Below are 19,441 nucleotides of genomic sequence, written 5' to 3' on the forward strand. Positions count from 1 at the left end.
AAAAGTCAAAGCATTAAAGATAAGGATTAATTACCTAAATCCTATCTTTAATATATTCCCAATTGAAGATTAACTCTAATCAAGTAAGTAATTCCAATTTAAATCAATTAGGGATAATTACTCCATTATCTCAAGATATTATTTCCTATTTAATATCTTGAGAATATTTCTCCATAAACATTGGCCAATAAGATGCCGCCATGTGTAGGGTAAAACCCTAACACTATGGCCGGCCCCATCCCCTATAAATACCTCGTATTCTACCAAATTTCAGAAGCTTTTGCTACCCTAAAAAAGCCCTAAACACCTTACTCTCTTAGAGAAACTGACTTAGACATCAAAACTCCATTGGCATAACCCTTCCACCTCGTGGGCGCATGAGGCTTAGGTCTTTGATCAAAGGTGTTGATTGTTTTGTAGGTGCATTTTTGTCAAGACTGAAGACAGCGGAATTTGCATCGACAAGAGTTACTAAGATTGCATGGATGATGATGCTTGAGGCTTGGAGTATGCTTCTGGGCTTCTTCCTGGGTGGTTTTCTCTCACTACGTTATCTCTATCTTTCTCTTTGTGTTCTTCCAATACCCTTCTGTGTTATTCTTCAAAAATCTCCCTTTGTGTTACTCCTCAAAAATCTCCCATTTTATGGCTTCTCTTTCTCCCTAGCCCTCCTATTATTCTCATTTTGGTGTAAGATAAATGCACTGTTGAGACTTACAGTTTGCTTCTTCCCGAGATGCGGCTTTTCCAGGGCAGCCTTCCGTAGGCGCTACTTCTGGTAGCGCGCCTCATGGCTTTCACGCGTTGGTTGTTTTTGCAGGCTGGGAAAGGAAAATCAACATTAAATGTCTGACTTGTGGACTTAACATGCATTTAATGCAAGAATCTAGTTTAGTCCTAACTACGGGAGTTGGCTTGCTAAGGAAATGGGTAAACTAGGCTAATTCTTTCTCAATGATGCTTGCATGAGATAGAAAGGGTATGGCTTGGATCTTTAGGCTCCCAAGCAACCCAAATTCTTCCATGACCCCTATTCCACATAGGCTCGATAATTTTTCATAACTATCCATACCACAATCCACTTGACAAGCCCCGAATATGTGACTTGGGCTTAGCATAGCAGTAATTAGCATGAGGAAGCATGTCGTGATGAATAGGTATGAGCATAGTGTGAGTATCCAGCTTAATCATCGTAGCATGACATGTTTGTAAATATATTCCTCGTCGATTTCGTGCCTTGGCATGTATTTGGGCTTGAATGTAGGCATAGTGACAATTAGGCCTTAAGACTTGGTTAGATTGGTGTGTGACATTTTTAGGCCCCAACACTTGGAAATTATCCTTAGTCTCCCACCTCCTTTCGATCCCTTTCTTTTTCTTCTTTATTCCTTGCCATGCTTCTTCAAGAAAATTCGATTCGGAACCCGACCTCAAAGCTCACTCCAATCTAAAACCGAAATCTCGGCGTCAAAAGACCAAAACTTTTTAAGTTGAGGGTGACAAGCCAGGTGAGATGTTTTCGACGATGATTCCGAGAAAGCCCCGACACTTACGGTGGTCGAAGATTATGTGCGGGAGTTACTCGATCGGACGTTTGCTTTAATAAGAGAGCATAATCCAAAAATTGCTAATGACGTCAGCATTGCGTCACATGGCTTAAAGGCTGGGCAATGGTTAATTGCTTGGCTGAGGAACGGGCCTCCACCAAACCCCAATAAATTGAGAAGGATAGAGGTGCTTTTGGGGAAGGGGAGAGGAATAAATCCACTATCCCATAGATGATTTATAGAGAGGTGGAAATGCTCTTATAGAAAATTTGAAGTGCAAAATAAAAATTTTGAAATACTAATAACAATTTTCTAAAAGAAAACAAATATCAATTGCAACGTGGTTTATGAAGATATTAATTTATCTATTGTCATTCGTACTTAATTTTCATAACTATTTCTGTGTCATTGATTATCTAATTTATTTATTTATTTTAGTCAATCAGATATTTAGATCTCACTCTTTTTTATTCGTCTTCCTCCTCATCCTCCTCTTCCTTTCTGCTCCTCTCTCTTTCTTCCGCTTGGCTCCGGGCGCAACAGATCGAAAAGTAGGTATGCTTTCAGATCCCTACGTAATTCTCAGCCGCTTGATCGCAGTTTCCTTGATTCAATTTGATTGTAACCATCTGATCATCGACTGCAGACGGCGCGAACTTCACGTGATTGAAGTCCGCGTCCATCGAATTGTTGTTGCAGATCCAAATTTGGTTAATTTTAACCAAGTATTGGAATCAGCAATTGGATTTGGTTTTTTTTATCTTTAGTTTTGATTTGTTTGAATCCAACTTTGAGACTTGTTTGGTTGCCGAGGAAATTGAAGGGCAATGAAGAAGAGCGGAATGTCAAAGATTATAGTTATCGTTGTTAACTGAACTGTGTTAAGTATTTGGACAAGTTTAATTAATGCAATTCAGTGATTTATTCTGTTTTTCTGAATTTTTTTTTTTTTCCTATTGTTACATTTATTTTCCCAGTGGCCAAACAGAAAGTAAAAGACTTTGAAAAGTATGATTGTTGGACAATTTATGTTCTCATTAATCTGCGTGCCACTTGATGATAATTAAGCACAATTGTATTGCGATGATCTAAATCTTCACTCATTTGATTGGATTAATTGGAAATTTAGCCTCAAGAAGTGGTATTAGTTGTCATCTTACAGATTTGTTTCAGAATTCGTAGTTGATTTGGATGACTTCTACTGGTTTTTGTCTGTAATTGTGATAATTTCTTTTTTTGCATGAAGCTTGCAAATGGCTGTTTCACAAAACAATCACGATATGGACGAAGGAAACCTAGAGGTTGGAATGGGTAAGTCTTGGACTGGTTTGTTTCATATTTTTGTGGTGGACGGTGAAGTAAATTGGTGAGGTAATAGCTATAGTGTGCATGCAGTTTTCTGTCATAACTCATTAGTCGTAATGCAATCAATATGAGTCAATGTCAAACTCTTCAAATATGTCCTGCTAGAAAGTGTTAGCATTGCAATGATTGTTTTATGGAGTGTTACATAAATGGTGTCAAGTGACATTTTTCCCCTTACATTGACATTGCAGAGTACAGAACTGTGTCTGGTGTGGCCGGACCTCTGGTTATCCTTGAAAAAGTTAAGGTAGGTTATCTGCTCTCTTTCTCATTTAAAATGTTGTTAAGCTTTCTCAATGAGGATTCTTATCCTCTTCAGAACCCAAAACTAATATATTCTCTTAAACTGCCCCAGGGACCTAAGTTTCAGGAGATTGTTAATATTCGTTTGGGAGATGGAACAACTAGACGCGGTCAAGTCCTGGAAGTTGATGGAGAGAAAGCTATTGTTCAGGTGACTGCTGTGCAGCATTGTTTGTTGGTTTCTTGTGGTTTTGCTGTGTTCTTGCATAGGTGCATAATTTTGAGAATTTGTAGTCTTGGGGCTTTGTGTGCATCTTCTGGGACAGCAGTTGTTATGATTGTCTTAACCTTTCTGAATAATAGCATCATTAGGTTTTCTGGAATGTGCTTATTATTTTTACTGTGTTCATAATCGATTTATTTGCTGCCCAGGTTTTTGAAGGAACATCTGGAATTGACAACAAGTACACTACTGTGCAATTTACAGGAGAGGTATTAAACCTTTTAATTATATTCTTCATTCGTTGTATTCCAGAATCAAGAATAACATATATTTTCTGACATGAACACAAAGAACCAGTTATGCTGTTTTGACTCTTCCCCTTGCATATTTGTCAGGTTTTGAAAACTCCAGTCTCACTGGACATGCTTGGGCGAATCTTTAATGGCTCTGGGAAGCCCATTGATAATGGCCCCCCTATCTTGCCTGAGGCTTACCTAGACATATCTGGTGCGTTATTTGTTTCAATGATAATAAGTTCTGCTCCATGTTTCATTGCATTGGCATGTGTGTCAATCTATTGTATGCCATTTCCAGGGAGTTCTATTAATCCTAGTGAGAGAACATATCCTGAAGAAATGATTCAGACTGGAATTTCTACAATTGATGTCATGAACTCCATTGCTAGAGGACAAAAAATCCCACTTTTCTCTGCTGCTGGTCTTCCTCATAATGAAATAGCTGCTCAGATATGTCGCCAGGCTGGTTTGGTCAAGCGGTTGGAGAAATCTGAAAGTCTTCTTGATGCTGGGGTACACTTTATACTAAATATTTGTTAGCCTGCCGAGCTCACATATATCTACTAATTGCATGTCCGACAGTCTTAAATGCATGTGCAGCATTATTTTGCAAATTGCCAAAATGTTATGGCAAAATCTCTTTGATTTCAAAATGAAATTCATTTACATTTAATCATTTGATAAGATAGTAATCTTGATGATGCTAGCACATGGGAATTCCTAGTTAAATGAGTAAGTACTAGAGAAGAGCCTGCTCAGCTTGCTCGAAATAGTTTGAATCCTTCACTGGGAGTTTTGATTTGGGCCTCTTTGTGTTTTTAGGTTTTGTATTTTCATAGAAATTTGTAAAAAGTAATTGCAAACAAAACAAAGCAACAGTGAGAAAATAAGTAAGAGTAATAAGTTCCTTTTGCGTTTGAAGTTAATGGATTATTTGTACATGGATAGGTGCTTGATTTGTCGTGTATTAGTTTGCCTTCTTGATATACTTCTAGCATTCAGGTGACTAACCTACATTGTGAAATTATAGGACATAGAAGACGACAACTTTGCCATTGTGTTTGCAGCTATGGGAGTAAATATGGAGACTGCGCAGTTCTTTAAACGGGATTTTGAGGAAAATGGCTCAATGGAGAGAGTGACCCTTTTTCTGAATCTGGTATATTTTGAAGTGAACATATGGAGCATTTCATAAATGTTTTGTGGATTTATTTCCTTTTCAAATATCTTGTGAGATTTCTATTTGCCCTAAGTGTGTTTTTTACCATTTCTTCTACAGGCAAATGACCCTACAATTGAACGTATTATTACTCCTCGCATTGCTCTTACTACTGCAGAATATTTGGCATATGAATGTGGGAAGCACGTTCTTGTCATTCTCACAGATATGAGTTCTTATGCTGATGCTCTTCGTGAGGTAACGTGAAAATGTTTCTAATTATGAATTCACAAATTACATGCCTCAATTTCATCTTCTTTCTTATTGTGATTGTTTGCAGATATCTAAGATGTGCAGAAACTTAATAGGACTTCAATGTTATATGAACTTGAAAAACATTGTTGCTTTGTTATACTACTTTTCAGCATAATTTCCATAACAAAAACTACTGTATTGCTACTGCAGGTATCCGCTGCCCGAGAGGAAGTGCCTGGAAGGCGTGGATACCCCGGGTACATGTATACTGATCTGGCACAAATCTATGAGCGTGCTGGACGAATTGAAGGGCGAAAAGGCTCTATTACACAAATTCCGATTCTAACTATGCCAAATGATGGTAATGCTTGTTGTCACACATTGATGGTCTCGCATATCGTGCATCCAAATGATATTTCTTAACACAATCTTCGATTTCTTTGTCTGGCCAGATATTACCCACCCCACTCCTGATCTTACGGGATATATTACCGAGGGACAGATATACATTGACAGGCAGCTCCACAACAGACAGGTAACTAAACTTCTATCATGTGTCATTGGATTATTCAGTGTCATGATCTTAGGATGGGTCTGTTACGGTATTAACTTAATAAACAAGAAGGTCTGAGTATCTGCTTATGGCCACGGTAACATAGACACTACCATGTCCATGCATTCAGCATGCAAAACACAATACAACATGCGGCATGGTTTAATTTAAGGGAAGTTACCATGGTTTTAATTGTTTGTCTTTGTCTTTCCATGGCCTTTGGACTTCTTTCATCAAGGTTTAATTTGATGAAATTGTTGGTTGTGGTTGCTGTATCAATCCATTAATAAAAAAAACTCCGATTTAACTTGATGCTACATCAAGGTAGTTAATAATGCGTTTAGAAAGTTGGATCTCTATGTTTGGACAACGTGCAAAGAAGTGGTAACGATCAGATATGTGGAGTTTATAAATGAATTGAAAATAACCATTAAGTTCTTTAACCTGTGCAGATATACCCACCAATCAATGTCCTCCCATCATTGTCTCGTCTGATGAAGGTAATATGATACTTTGAGTTCAACTCTAAAGATTGAGAGGGGGTTTTCATCCTACTAGAGTGATGGGGGTTTAAGTAAAATTGTTGGCTATAATTGCAGAGTGCTATTGGTGAAGGGATGACTCGCCGGGATCATTCTGATGTATCAAATCAGGTTTGTTTGGGATTCCATTCTAGTATCTTTTTTGAATGTGTCTTCACATAACGTCATCTAATGTTTCCCACTTGTGCATTGTTTAACTTTCAGTTATATGCAAATTATGCTATTGGGAAGGATGTCCAGGCAATGAAAGCTGTGGTTGGAGAAGAAGCACTTTCTTCAGAGGACCTGGTCTCTTACCTTTCCTTTTTCTTATTAAGAGTGCTTCTGTTTATTAACAAGCAGCCTAATGGAAGAAATTGATGTGATTTTTTCATTTGATTGAAACACAGCTATACCTGGAGTTTTTGGACAAATTTGAGAAGAAGTTTGTGTCCCAAGGAGCTTATGACACCCGTAACATCTTCCAGTCCCTTGATTTGGCATGGACATTGCTGCGGATCTTCCCTCGTGAGCTTCTCCACCGTATACCTGCAAAGACCCTTGACCTGTTCTACAGCAGAGACGCAGCTAATTGATGGAGTTCATAGATCCTCGTTTGTCGAAGTTCTTCAGCCTATTTAGCCATCAATGAGCTCTGCAATTCGTTTATTGATTCTCTGCCTGCCTAGGTTGCATCTCCTTTACCGGCATACGTAATAAAGGTTGCGGTCTGTTCGAGTCCCTAAAAGTTCTCGACTAGTCCATAATTCTTTCAATGAGGACGTTTGGAGATCTTGTAGCGCTTTGTGTTTTCGCTTCTCATTTGTTAGCTTGTCACCCAGTTGTGGTTTGATTATGCTTCTTCTCTCCCGAAGCGAAAGTTTCAGGAACAGTCTGGGCCATCTAGGATATAAAGACCCTTACACTTGCAGTAGTATATATTTGCGTTGTTTCGGGACCGTTATTTATTTTGTAATCTGTCATTTTTGGCTTTCTATTTAATATTTTCTTCGGACTTTTATGTCTGTCTTGTGTATTTAGACATGCGAACATGCTCAAGTTTGGTTCAATTATATCTGAAATAAAATGAGAGTTTTTGTATTCATTGCACCTTTGTTAAGATCTCACCAAATCAATACAAGGTTGTTGGTCTTCTTCCCCATTAGAACAAAGTTTCGTCGCATGTGTGAGTTAGGCTAGTTGGTAGGCGTGTGTACGCCTCTTTAAACCCAAGTTCAAAACCCCGTAAATTAGAGAGTTACGATGTTATTGCCTTAGAGAAAAAGAAAATTCTAGCAAAAGTGCTTGTAAGCAGAAGCCGTTACGCAGAGCAATTATAACAGTACTACAAAAGACGAGAACCTGGGTAGTATGGGAGTTACATTTTCTCCACTGGTGCAAGACTAATGCCTTCCAAGACAAGAAAACAAAGGGAACAAGGCAAAAATTGGTAGATGCTCAGATACGAACTCACTTCAGATACACCATAACGAATCAATCTTGCATTTTTTTTAATTTCTCATACAAAATAAAACAATATAAATATACTCTAATCTGTTTTCTCCTTCCGTTTCTACCATCGGAACTTAAACAAATGGTATCGAATGAGTACACATTGTACTTCCAGTATGAGTCTAAGTGGTACCGAAAAGGTTGCTGCACATTTCCTTGTTAATCATCTCTATAACGTTCCAGAAATTTAGAAGACCGATGCCACTATTCTTCTTCCACTTCCTCTGCTTTCTATATACTGTTCGAGTCTCTTCTGGGATGACAGAAAAAATAGAACCAGGAAGAGCTCCTAAAAATAAGTTCACAAGACCAAATGGATCCGATTGACCCCTCAGCCAGCTTTTGATGTTCTTGCTACCGGGGGTAGGACCACTGAATCAAGATTTGCAGGGTAAGGAGTCCACAAGCCTAAGCCTCCCCTACTCTCTACCAAACCATTTTTAGCACTGGCTTGGTCCCAATCTTTACCCTTATTTGAAATAGATCCATTCCCCTTGAGCTGATTCCAACTTGTTACCCACTCTATACGAGAAGAATGCTCCCTTATGTGTGGATGCAACACAAACAGGGAATTGTACTCACAATTCGGAAACATAAAGAACTTAAACAACCCCCCTAACCGGCACACAACATAACCAAAACTCAGTTGGTCTCTTGGAGTGAAGAGGTGGACCTCATTGAACCACAAGCAGCTAAATAAATTACTCATCGCAGTATGTTCCCGTACGATAATGGCACCCTCTGGTACATCTGCATACAATAGTTTCCATCAATATTTTTAACAAATAGTGTTGTACCTGTATATATGTCGATAATATTAGGCATTAACTTTGTTGGCATGTGCCTGTAACTTGAAGCAGAGGAGAAACAAATAAACAGAACTAACAAATTACACAACTCAAAAAATCTATGGTCTTCCTTCTTACCACTAACGGTTTTCTTGGTTGGATCCCATGGCTCCAAACCCTCATAACGATAAATTTTCATGTGTAGATCAATAAGAGGTCGAGCATATCGCTTCCTCCGCTTGTTTGCATCAGCCTCCTCGTATATACTGTGGTGGTGCTTGTGCTGAGAAATGGCAAATGTATGCTTCCCACGCCATAAATATCTGCACATCAAATTTAGTTTCCTTGATTATAGCTATATGTGCACAAACAAATATGTAGAATGAGAAAGATAAAAGTCGATTTATTACCTTTCTAAAATTTGCAATGGATCAACCATGAGCTCCATTTTACCATCGATCCAAATGCTGTACTGGGCATTAGGGAATAAGCGGTGGGTTAATATCTTGGGGACCTTCCCGTTCCTTCTTGGCTCATCGTACGGCGGATGCTTCAACAAAACAAGACGCCAGATACCAACCCATTTTCCCCCATCATTATCCTCTCTGACTGTCACATTTCCCTTGATAAATTCAAGAGATGTTTCATCAACCGCCATGAGAAAGCAGAAGAGCTTCTTAGAACGAGGACTTAAATTTGAAGGTTGATGGGGTACATCATAACCATCAAAAATGCCTGATGCAACCACAAACCTACATTTTTTGGCATATTTGATGTCTGCAGGAGCCATTTCAGCACCACCGTTTCGAATAAAACCACAGTGCAACTGCAGGTTACATTAACCAACTCACAATGGAGAATGGAAAAAGTAACACCCCTTAAACAGACAGAAAAAGAACAGTTCTATACATAGGAAAGGGAAACACAACATTCAGTGAACAATTTTCTCCATATCCACCACCATTACTTTCAATTATTTTAACATACTCTAAACATGTTGTAAACCATAGTTTATTTATAAGAAGGTGCTAAGGAAGTCGGGCCCCATTACTCCTTTATTTCTGATACGAAAACAAATAATTAAAGAACATGCTTTGACTGAAGATAACAGAGTATTGATGTTTGCCCTTACCTTCATGTCAGATTTTAATCTAAAACTCTCCTCTCTCTGTGCCCAATTTTGATGTCCTCCGAATAGCGGGGATGTCTGAGTTCCGTCAGGCAAAATCTCATCATCTAAAACGTAGGTTAAGTTTTTGACAATTTCATCAGGAGTTCTTTCTTTTGGAATTTTTATCTTATCAGGATCACTGACAACAGGAATCTGACAGCCTATTTGAGATGAAAACAAAACAACATTATTAAATAAAACTAAATAAGTTATCGATAATTCAATGAAAATATATTTTAGTGTTCTTACGGTGTTGCGATTGTCCTTTTGGTACAAACCCAAGGGAGTCTAACATGGAGAAGACCTTGCTCTCTTTGTTACACATAGCTGCAATTCAAGTGGATCAAACTACTAAGAACATGTATCTGTTTACCTCAAATTAAATAACAGACACCTTATTTACCAAGGATGCGCTAACAATATTATAAAATTGTATTTAGTACCTATTGCAAGTTGTACTAATAAATATTGACAAGATTTCCATACTACATCAGGAACTATTTGATACTCACAAGTTGACAACTACGACCCCTCATACTGCAGGAAAGTTTAAACCAACAATAACGATACTTTCAGCATTTGTTCGTGTATTTCAAGCCAGACCTTTACAGGCTAACTAAAATCTGTTATACCTGACTCACATAATTAAGTTTTAATTAAAAAAATCATAACAAAAATGTTTTACCACCTATGGTAGGCAAAGAATACCTAAAATCCACTGTTAGGTATCGATAAGATGTATATGAATACCAAAAACAGTAAATTTAAACACAGGACTTTTCATTTTTTGGAACAAGATGCACCAATCAACTAGCCTACTTCAAAAATGGGGCATCAGGGCTGAGCCAAACAGCAACAAAAAACATACAAGGCTCTGTATTTATAAAGCATGAACTCAAACAAAGAACCCAAGGAACTTCATGCATAGTTCCATAACAAAAATTACGATACCTGAGAAGAAAGAGATAGAAGACTGGCAGGACCAAACATGAAATAATGACGCGAGGAGAATTAGTAGCATCCACAAAATGCCACCTACAAGAACCAATCGAATAAAGCCCTTCTTCCAAACAATCTTCATGGGATAATCCTGCGTCACCCTTCCCAGAGGGAATCCCTCTTCAACATCTGCACCACCAAACAACTTACTCACATTTTTCGTGCTAAACAAAATATCTATTTCATCGATACGAAAATCAATGCTACACCAAAAACCCACATCAATATCTTTAGCCTCAATATTTAACATGATACAATTCACAATGGGGCGACAATAGGCTTGGATTACCTTTACTATGCTGGTTTAAATTACTCCTTTCGCCTCTACGATGTGTGCGAAAAGAAACAGACCGCGGACTCTCTTTATCCATAATCAACCACTACAACTTCTCATAACTGCAGCACAATGCATACATTACTACGTTTTATATCCAAAGTAACAACCACAATCAAACACTATCTTCCCAGAAACCCTCAAAACACGAATTAAGATTAACAAACATATTGCAAATAAATTGGTGAACACAAATCGAATCCAAGCGAATTCCAGATCTGGGTTACTCACGAAATTGATCAAGTTTATCGGCTGCAATTCAAGTTTGGTTTGTGAAAACTGAAAAACGAAATATTGGGTTTTGAAAACTGACTTAAAAATTGAGGATGGTGTGGTTGGAGCCTCTCTGCAGTAAAAGAAGCTTCAGGATTTGTAAAAATAAGAAAGAACCGCAATTTGGGTGGTAAATATAAACTTACTCAAACTTTACAGAATCTAAAGGTTAATAAATTACAAGGGATTGGAGCCAAAAGCTTGAAACTTCACAACCCAGATCAAATCTCAGCCGCAGATGCCACCTGAGCGTGAAAGCAAGCTCCTTTTTCTGGTTTTACCGTAAAGAAAGCTCCTTTTTTTCTTCTGGGTATCCTAATCAGGAAAGAGCTGAAATTTAAAAACTCGCTTGGATTGAATTAATCCAGAGAAGTGACACTGCTTTGGACCAGAAAATTTAAGGAATTTACAGAAATTGAAATAACTTTTTTTTTTCTTTTTTTTTTACAATTTGTGAATTTTCTTGTTTGGCTAATTTAAAATAGTACATGCTCACATATAAACCGTGAAATTTTTCCTTTGGCTGTTAAAATTGAAGAAGAGAGGAAGAGAATGAAAGAAAACATGAAACTGAAGAGAGAGAAAGAGTGGTTTTTTTTTTTTTTAATAAGCGATGATAAACTTATATGTGTGAGGTTTTAAAAAAAAAGCAAAATTTTGTTTATTAAAATTATGTTATTGTCCTTAACTTTTTTTGTTGTGGTAAAAGGTTTCATTAATGTAGTTATAAATAATAATGAAATTTGATAACAAAATTTCTTATTTTTAAACTCTCCCTAATAAAAATTTAGAAATGACATATATTTAGCAATTCACTGAAAAAGGAAGGAGGCTTGGCTATTTATAGGCTCACTATGAGTAAACCCTGGCATCTAGGTTTGTTGAACCTTGGAGTAGAGTGATATTTTTTCTGCAAAATCGATGTGGGAGCATTTTGCAAGGTCGTTGCAAATGATGCTCCCTAACACAAACGTCTCGAGTATAGTTTAGTGGTTTTCGCCAAGCACAGAGACTGACAGCCAGGTCGATTGTATATCAAGGACTTCCGTGTTAAGGACATTTGGCGGCAAGATGGGCTTCAAGGCCTGATGATTGTGGAATTCTTGGGCACCCTGCGAAATAGAGATTTGCAAGCCCATTAAGGTATAACTAACACTTGTTTGGGCCGTTGAGGGCATAACGTGTTTAGGGTTGAATTCCCAACAAATCCCTAATGGGAAGATTAGTCCCGCACCAATGAAAATCAACACCGATTGAGTCTTAAATTTGTTTATTCTTTTTTTATTTCCTTTTATAAATTTAGAACTTTAAATCATTTGAGAGAATTAATTTTTAAGATTCCATTTGCCATCGTATTATTGGACTTGTAAACCCTACATGTGTACCATGTCAGTATACCTAATGGAATCTTAACATAACAACAAATTAATTTCCGAGGAACAATTTCAAGGATGTCAATGATGGATATTGAAATTGAGAGACCAAAATGAGAATTTTGGTCAATTTAAAAAAATCATTGATGATAAAAATTACTTTTATTTTGTGAGAATTCCATACTAATGACACTTGGATGCTCTACACAATTTCACCCCAAGGTAAAAAGCCAAACTTAATACAGTAGTCATTCTCGGTTAAGTTTAGTTTAGTCCCATCATTTTTATTTGCTTTAAGTATGTCTCATCATTGCTTCAATTCAAGCCTCAAACTCGACTGTTGTATGCAAATCCATCAACGAATCCATCAATAAACTCAAAAGAGAAAATGATAATTAAAAGTGTTGGTGGAGGGTGTGAGACTATAAAGTTTGTGTGACAACCCATCCTGAGTTAAAATATAATTTATCTTCGAAAGCGTGGGAATGACAATTTTGCCCTTGAAACGATGTGTGGTGGATGCGTAAGTGGGCTAAGGAAATGGACCAATTACTGTACCTCCTACTTTCTTGGGTCCAATTAGAATTGTGGGTTTGTTTTGATTTAAATTGTTAGCCTTATACCTTATGGCCCAATCAGGGCCCTGCTTTTCTATTTCTACCCAATCCCGTAACTCAGTCACGCACACACCCACACAAACAAACTTTCATTCATTCTTATCTCTTTTTGACTCTTCTCCCTTGTTCGTACAATCCGAGCCTTCAACTCTTAAACTGTGACATCCCACACCCAGGGGAGTGATCCTTATATGTATATTCCCATCCCTACCTAGCACGATGTCTTTTGGGAGCTCACTGGCTTTGGATTCCATTGGAACTCCGAAATTAAGCGAATAGCGCGCGAGAGCATTCCCAGGATGGGTGACCCATCGGGAAGTTCTCGTGTGAGTTCCCACAAACAAAACCGTAAGGGTGTGCTGGGGGTGTCCCAAAGCGGACAATATCGTGCTACGGTGGAGTCGAGCTCGGGAAGTGGTCCCGCTCGGACCGGGATGTGACATAAACACCATCCAAACTTCATCGATCGAGCTTGAGCTTTGCATTAACGTGTTGTTGGTGACTTCACGAACCTATATGTACCATTGGATCAAAGAACGGATCATGGGAACCCGAGAACTTAAAAGCTTCGGCGTGGTGCTCTATTGCTCCGTTGTGCTCGTGGTTAGTTCATGGAGTTGTAAAGCTTAAGGGAGTCTTAAAACTACTCCATAAAGACCGAGGGACAATTTTTGGAGGATTTGGACGTCGAGATAGGTCAGTTCCACAAGTTCTAGTTTAGTCGGAATTTTCCAGAGATTTTCCGACCACTTTTAGTCAGTTTTAGGACCTCTAAGAGGTAAGATCGTGTTCTCCTAGTTTAGGGCTTCAATTTAATATAAAATTTGTGAAATTTGGAGTTGAAATGATGAAGATATTGAGATTCAAAGTTTTTCCAGAAACCGGCGAGTCCACCGGCGACCGGCGAGTCCACCGGAGAAAACAGAGCATATTTTGTCAATCTTGACAAAATATTCTTAACGACGTCAGGTATATTTAACGGAATATTCCCTAACGACATTAGGGTTACCGTCAGCATGACAAGCACGTGCCCGCGCGACCGCGTGGCTGGCGCGTGAGGGCGCGTGGGATGTCAAAATTTTTTTCTAAAAATATGGGGATGCACGTGGTGTTGAGTAGGCCACAATGGTATATTCAAACACCCCAATTGAGCAACGTATGAGAGTTATTACACGGCTTTGGTTATGTGCTTAAAAGTAACGTTAAAATAGTTATTTCACATATAAGTGAGACGTTTCCAGAGGACGAGCGTAGCCAAGCAAGACTTGGGGGTTACGACTTTGCTACATACCAGTGAGTGGGCTTTTAGTTTTCTATATATATATATATATATACATTTCCCAAAAACTGTTTAAATGGTTTTTACGTTTTAAATGTCATGTCGTATGCATTACTTATTAGAATATGTTTTAATATAGCTGTGCATATTTCTGCTCGACGCTGTGGATGCTTAGGTAAGCTTCAGGTGAGTATATAGCGATTGTTGTGATGGTAGTGTGTATGATTATGATGAGTTATTTTCAGTGATTTATATCCTGCACCCCAGTGTTAGTGCTCCGCCCGAGGGTAGGGCCTAGCCTTCATGTGATCGTTCACCTCCCACACCATACGGTCATCTTGGATCCAAGGCAGGTGTCAGCTTGTCGTACAGACCACATTAGGTGGTTCCGACTCGTAGATGACTTGTGATATTTCGCACAGCCTTCACGTGATCGTAGCACTTCAGCCTACTTATTTACACCTAGTTTGTTGTATAGACCACATAGATGGTGGTTCTGACTCGTGTGCAGGATTTGATTTGATTGTTGAGTTATAGATTTAGCTGTACATGTCACGTTAGGTGACTCCGGCTGATATGTCACTTTATATTAGTGCAATTCACCTGGCTTACTTATTCATGGTTGAGATGATTGTCATGGCATACTCATGGTTTGGTTATTCTCGAGTATAGTTTTCATATATGTTTACAGTATTATTTTGTGGGAAACTTATACGGGTTTTACAGTGAGGGGTTATTACATTTGAAAAGATAAATGGTTTCAAAAGTTTTGTTTTTGCCCACTCACACTTTCTGTTTTGCGCCCCTCCAGGTTCTAGATAGAAGTTCGTGTCGGTGGCTCACGAGGACTTCACGGCTGTTCTGACAGACATTCACCAGTGTAGGGTTTCTTTTATGATCTGTATAATTAGTAATTAAACTTCTGAACTGCATTCTGATACCTACGCTCTGGTTATGTGTGTCCTTTACTCTAAACATTTCACTCGCACTGATATGTTAGTCTAGTGTAATTAGTTAGCAAGTTTTTATTTATTCGTATTTTCATATCACGTTCACTTCCGCACAACGCACATGGCTACGTTACCCTCACGTGACAGCCAGCATACCTCGATTCGGGTTGGGGTGTGTCAGTTCGTAAGGAAGGTTGAGAGTTGAGACGTGTTAGATACAAGAAAAGAAAATGTTTTATATTCGAAAAGTATATTAGAAGATGCAAAATGTCTTAAAATCACAATTTTTTTGGGCAAAAAGGCTCTACAATCACAAATATAAATTATTCATATCCACCGAAAGATAGAAAATTATATATTTCATCTCTCTAATAAAGACGTCGTATAACCCGTCAATTTTCAACTTTCTAGTGGCAAAAGCCAAGAACCGGACGAATCAAAATCCCAAATCGATCCGGTTCATTACATAATTCATGGCTCAAATTCATTCCGTCACACCTTACATAGATACACTCTTGATGGGCGGCTCAGATTAAAAGCAAGAACTTCACACGTTCATTACGCACTCACGAGTCACGTGCAATTGAACTGAGAGGGAAAAGGCAAATTAGGGTTTGGATTTTCTAGCTGAAAGTGCAATTGGGGATTTCAACAATTGAAGGTATAGGTCGGAGGAGAGCGCTCCGATTTCCAATTCGAAACGCGTTCGGTAAAGGTAAAGTTCTGAACTAAGTGTTTGAAAGAAATTGCTGCTTCTGAAATTTTCTGTACATTTTGTGGTTTTACATTTACTGATTGCTGTCTTTTCTTACCCTAACAGAATACTGTGATATTAGGGTTTAGATATGGATGTCGACGTTGATCACTATAAGGTTCTTGGTTTACCTTCCGGCGAGGAAGGCTCCAAGCTTACAGAGAATGATATTAAAAAGGCATATCGAGCGAAGGCTTTGGTGTTGCACCCTGACAAGAGGCCCGATGATCCTGATGCCCCGGCCAACTTCCAGAGTCTCATGTCATCCTATGAGATACTCAAGGATGAGAAGGCCAGGAAACTGTTTGATGATTTACTCAGAGTTAAGAGAGACCAGCAGCGCCGCCATTTGGAACGCGATTCCAAGCGACAGAGGATGGTCTCTGATCTTGAAGCAAGAGAACGATCTGCCTTTGCTCCGGATGCGGCTGCCAGAGATAGAGCAGAAGAGGAGAGAATCTCTAGGAAGCTTAAAGAAGAGATTGAGAGAATACGCAAGGAGCATGCAAAGAAAGGGGCGGCAACTGATTCTGCTCCCAAGAGAGAGACTGTTGGAGTTGGCAATGGAAATGTGGGTGGTGCAAAGATGGGGTTGGATGAGGAGAAGATGCTTAAAGTTTCGTGGGAAAATGTTGGTGAAGGCTATACGGCAGAGAGGTTGAGAGGTTTGTTCTCGGTGTTCGGCGAGGTTGAAGATATTGTCATCAGGGGCAAGAAGAAGAGAGGTTCGGCTCTTGTTGTGATGGCGACTAAAGATGCAGCTGTGAGTATGCTACGATTTTTTTATTTGTCCTTTTTAATTTGAACTTTATTTTCTTAATGCGCTAGTTACTTATGATGGGTTTACTATTTGTAGGTTGCTGCAACGGGAACTCTATTAGGTGATCTTTCTAATCCATTGCTGGTTATACCTCTTAAACCAGTTTCAGTGACTGATGCTCCACCAGTTCAGAGGCCTGAGGAACCTGATCGACTTAACCATTTGGTTGGGGCTGGATATCAATCGTTCGAAGATTCTATTTTGCAGAAACTGAAAAAGGTTTGACTCGGGTCAACTTTTCTTTATACCTAATCTAAAGATTGCTATTATCATGATGAGACTTAATAAAATGTCACTTGCCATGTTAATGTGACATTAAGAACGTGCATCCAAAAGCTTGGATATAACCTCTTTTCTTTACTTGTCGAAAAGAAAAGTTACCTCTCTTATCTTTTGATTGTACTGTCATTGCTGTTGTATTTTTGTTATTAGATGATTTTGTTATACAATTTTGCATCTTATCAATTTGAAGCAGAATATATTGTGAATTAACTGGATCATTCACGGACTGTTATACTGCATGTAGTTGTAGTGTTAAAAGGACAATAAAGTTGCAGATGCTCACTTCTCTGACAGCGGTTTTATATTTGATTTATTATTTCTAAATCGTGACCTGCACTTTCTATTACATCAGTTCTCAGTCTTTGTCTCGTTTCTCTAATGTAGGCTGGGCAGAAGCAAACATAGTATTCATAAGCATGAAAGTGTGATGATCCCAAAAGCACTACAAGGTTCATGATCTTGCAAATGGTAAGAACCACCTATAATTTCCATTAACTCATATATCTTCCAGTTGGAGCCCGGTTTCTATTTTCGTTACTTTATTTCTGAAAATAGGTTATGCTTTCCAAATACATTTTTTAAGGTGCATGACAAGCAATTTCTAATCATATATATTTAGGAGCAATATGCTTTTGCCTACGGATCCAGGTACCACGTGGCAAAGGAAAGCTTATCATTCCCCTTATGATTGGAGCAAAGGTTGCTCAAGGCATTTGAAACCGGTTGTTTGGGCCTGCATTTCTCTTAACCAAAATCTATTTGTGAAAACTTACAAATAGGGAACTCTTACATGCCTGCAGGCTAATATACTATAATTCTTGGATTTGCAGGGAAGTCGTGGGGAGTCCTCAAGTCTCAAGATTGTGCAAGAGAAGTGTATTAACTGGTGTGCTGCCGTTGTAATAAATCACATTAGTTACGGAGAGCTCGGGACTAGCGTTGAAGTTTGTGCTTGTATACTAACATTCTACATTCTCAAGGTTAGGACGAAATTATTTCTGTCGCCATTGTGAATTGGGTGTGGGGTTAATAATAGGAGATATGACCTTTTGATTCACTTCAACAGAGTTTGAGGTTTCATGTTGTGCCATTTCACAAATCATTGTACACTTTGTAGTGTATCAATTCATGGTTCACTTTGGTTTCCATTTGTTTCACTGTTTTTCGTTTCTATTCAACACTATGAGATTTGCATTCAGAACCTCCTCAAATAACGTGAAGATTAAGTGTCGTTAGACCAAATGATTGGCAGTCGTACTTTTCACTGTTAATCCTCCGCCACTATATATTCCTTGTTCGTTAAGCAGAGTTGGAATGTCTTATATTTTGTGGGAAAAGTCATTGCTTAATACGATTACATTTATGTCCTGATGATTGAAGGACAGGTGTATGAGAGTTGGTGGTGCTTGGCATGTAACTATGTAGATTCAACTCTCTTTAGGTTTAACACCTCCACAAAAACATTGGAACTTAATTCATTCATAATTGTTGCAAAATCAAGAGGTCATATTAGAGAAGTACGATAATTTAAAAAGCGTGATTCTGAAATTCCGACCCTTCTCAAGGAAAAAGATTTGGACCTTTCTATTTTCTTATTATGTTCATCAAAACGATAGTGATATGTGGGAGGACAAATAGAACTCAAAAACTCTGCTGTAAGGGTCAATGCTCTTAATCAGTTGAATTACGAGCTCTTTACTCGTTTTTTTATGCATCTTTTAACTACGGAATCATTGATTGTGCTATTGTCGCGAATTGCAATTTTACAGGAAGAGCACAAGTAGTATTACTACTAGGCCTAAGTGGACTGGATTTGGTACTACTATTGTGACAGAATGTTTTGCTCTTAAAAGTGAGCATTTGACATTGTGTTTCTCAAGCAAGCTAGCATATAACTCTTTTCAAGAGATTTCTTTCAAACACGTTGTCATGGAAGCGAATCACTTACCAGCTTTTCGAGCGAAGATGTTTGACGACTCACGATAATTTTTTTTTACGAAGGAAGAAATAATTTACACTAAATTTTGATAAATTATGGGAGGGAGATTCAAACACGAGACCCCGAGTGCATGAGTGATGGTCTTAAATTAATGAGTTACTTACAAGCCACTTGTGAAGACTCAAGAA

The 19,441-nt window shown here is 38.4% G+C and overlaps 3 protein-coding genes across 12 annotated transcripts; 2 read left to right on the forward strand and 1 right to left on the reverse strand.

The window, feature by feature from the left end:
* Positions 1-1,733: 1,733 nt before the first annotated feature.
* LOC137727771 (V-type proton ATPase subunit B2) lies at positions 1,734-7,267 on the forward strand. Of its 3 annotated transcripts, none has more exons than XM_068466586.2 (15): positions 1,734-2,102; positions 2,794-2,858; positions 3,104-3,159; positions 3,268-3,366; positions 3,588-3,647; positions 3,774-3,885; positions 3,973-4,187; positions 4,705-4,833; positions 4,954-5,091; positions 5,299-5,449; positions 5,541-5,623; positions 6,094-6,141; positions 6,241-6,294; positions 6,388-6,471; positions 6,573-7,267. In XM_068466586.2, the coding sequence occupies exons 2-15, from the start codon at positions 2,801-2,803 to the stop codon at positions 6,756-6,758; spliced, it is 1,473 nt and encodes a 490-aa protein (XP_068322687.1). In that variant the 5' UTR covers positions 1,734-2,102; positions 2,794-2,800; the 3' UTR covers positions 6,759-7,267. The 3 variants fall into 3 exon arrangements, with proteins under 3 accessions (XP_068322687.1, XP_068322688.1, XP_088534579.1); XM_068466587.2 differs by having other exon boundaries at positions 1,938-2,098; XM_088678453.1 differs by lacking the exon at positions 1,734-2,102 and adding an exon at positions 2,133-2,427.
* Positions 7,268-7,642: 375 nt separating this feature from the next.
* Positions 7,643-11,660, reverse strand: LOC137729580 (Sept9 (DUF616)). 7 transcript variants are annotated; one of them, XM_068468555.2, is made up of 9 exons: positions 11,421-11,660; positions 11,198-11,312; positions 10,922-11,028; positions 10,585-10,761; positions 9,883-9,960; positions 9,595-9,794; positions 8,873-9,288; positions 8,601-8,785; positions 7,643-8,424 (listed from the first exon to the last, which is right to left on the reverse strand). In XM_068468555.2, the coding sequence occupies exons 3-9, from the start codon at positions 11,001-11,003 to the stop codon at positions 8,006-8,008; spliced, it is 1,557 nt and encodes a 518-aa protein (XP_068324656.2). In that variant the 5' UTR covers positions 11,004-11,028; positions 11,198-11,312; positions 11,421-11,660; the 3' UTR covers positions 7,643-8,005. The 7 variants fall into 7 exon arrangements, with proteins under 7 accessions (XP_068324656.2, XP_088534580.1, XP_088534583.1 ...); XM_088678454.1 differs by having other exon boundaries at positions 11,386-11,610; XM_088678457.1 differs by having other exon boundaries at positions 10,922-11,025; positions 11,281-11,312; positions 11,421-11,560.
* A 4,365-nt stretch (positions 11,661-16,025) lies between these two features.
* LOC137727407 (uncharacterized) lies at positions 16,026-18,556 on the forward strand. Of its 2 annotated transcripts, XM_088678558.1 has the most exons (6): positions 16,026-16,173; positions 16,295-16,975; positions 17,069-17,251; positions 17,699-17,782; positions 17,963-18,258; positions 18,381-18,556. In XM_088678558.1, the coding sequence occupies exons 2-4, from the start codon at positions 16,304-16,306 to the stop codon at positions 17,717-17,719; spliced, it is 876 nt and encodes a 291-aa protein (XP_088534684.1). In that variant the 5' UTR covers positions 16,026-16,173; positions 16,295-16,303; the 3' UTR covers positions 17,720-17,782; positions 17,963-18,258; positions 18,381-18,556. The 2 variants fall into 2 exon arrangements, with proteins under 2 accessions (XP_088534684.1, XP_088534685.1); XM_088678559.1 differs by lacking the exon at positions 16,026-16,173 and having other exon boundaries at positions 16,289-16,975.
* The last annotated feature ends 885 nt before the right edge of the window (positions 18,557-19,441 follow it).

This window comes from Pyrus communis, chromosome 10, assembly GCF_041283825.1.
Source record: "Pyrus communis isolate YQ-2024b chromosome 10, ASM4128382v1, whole genome shotgun sequence".
NCBI lineage: Eukaryota > Viridiplantae > Streptophyta > Magnoliopsida > Rosales > Rosaceae > Pyrus > Pyrus communis.

Excerpts from the sequence above, each read along its gene's own strand:
- LOC137727771 (XM_068466586.2), top strand. The coding sequence starts at position 2,801 with ATGGCTGTTTCACAAAACAATCACGATATGGACGAAGGAAACCTAGAG. Across the intron at positions 2,859-3,103 it reads AAACCTAGAGGTTGGAATGG|AGTACAGAACTGTGTCTGGT; the intron begins GTAAGTCTTGGA and ends TTGACATTGCAG. Across the intron at positions 3,160-3,267 it reads TTATCCTTGAAAAAGTTAAG|GGACCTAAGTTTCAGGAGAT; the intron begins GTAGGTTATCTG and ends AAACTGCCCCAG.
- LOC137727407 (XM_088678558.1), top strand. The coding sequence starts at position 16,304 with ATGGATGTCGACGTTGATCACTATAAGGTTCTTGGTTTACCTTCCGGC. Across the intron at positions 16,976-17,068 it reads TGGCGACTAAAGATGCAGCT|GTTGCTGCAACGGGAACTCT; the intron begins GTGAGTATGCTA and ends TACTATTTGTAG. Across the intron at positions 17,252-17,698 it reads TTTTGCAGAAACTGAAAAAG|GCTGGGCAGAAGCAAACATA; the intron begins GTTTGACTCGGG and ends TCTCTAATGTAG.
- LOC137729580 (XM_068468556.2), bottom strand. The coding sequence starts at position 11,003 with ATGGATAAAGAGAGTCCGCGGTCTGTTTCTTTTCGCACACATCGTAGA. Across the intron at positions 9,795-9,882 it reads AAAAGGACAATCGCAACACC|GCTGTCAGATTCCTGTTGTC; the intron begins GTAAGAACACTA and ends CATCTCAAATAG. Across the intron at positions 8,786-8,872 it reads CCATTGCAAATTTTAGAAAG|ATATTTATGGCGTGGGAAGC; the intron begins GTAATAAATCGA and ends TTTGATGTGCAG.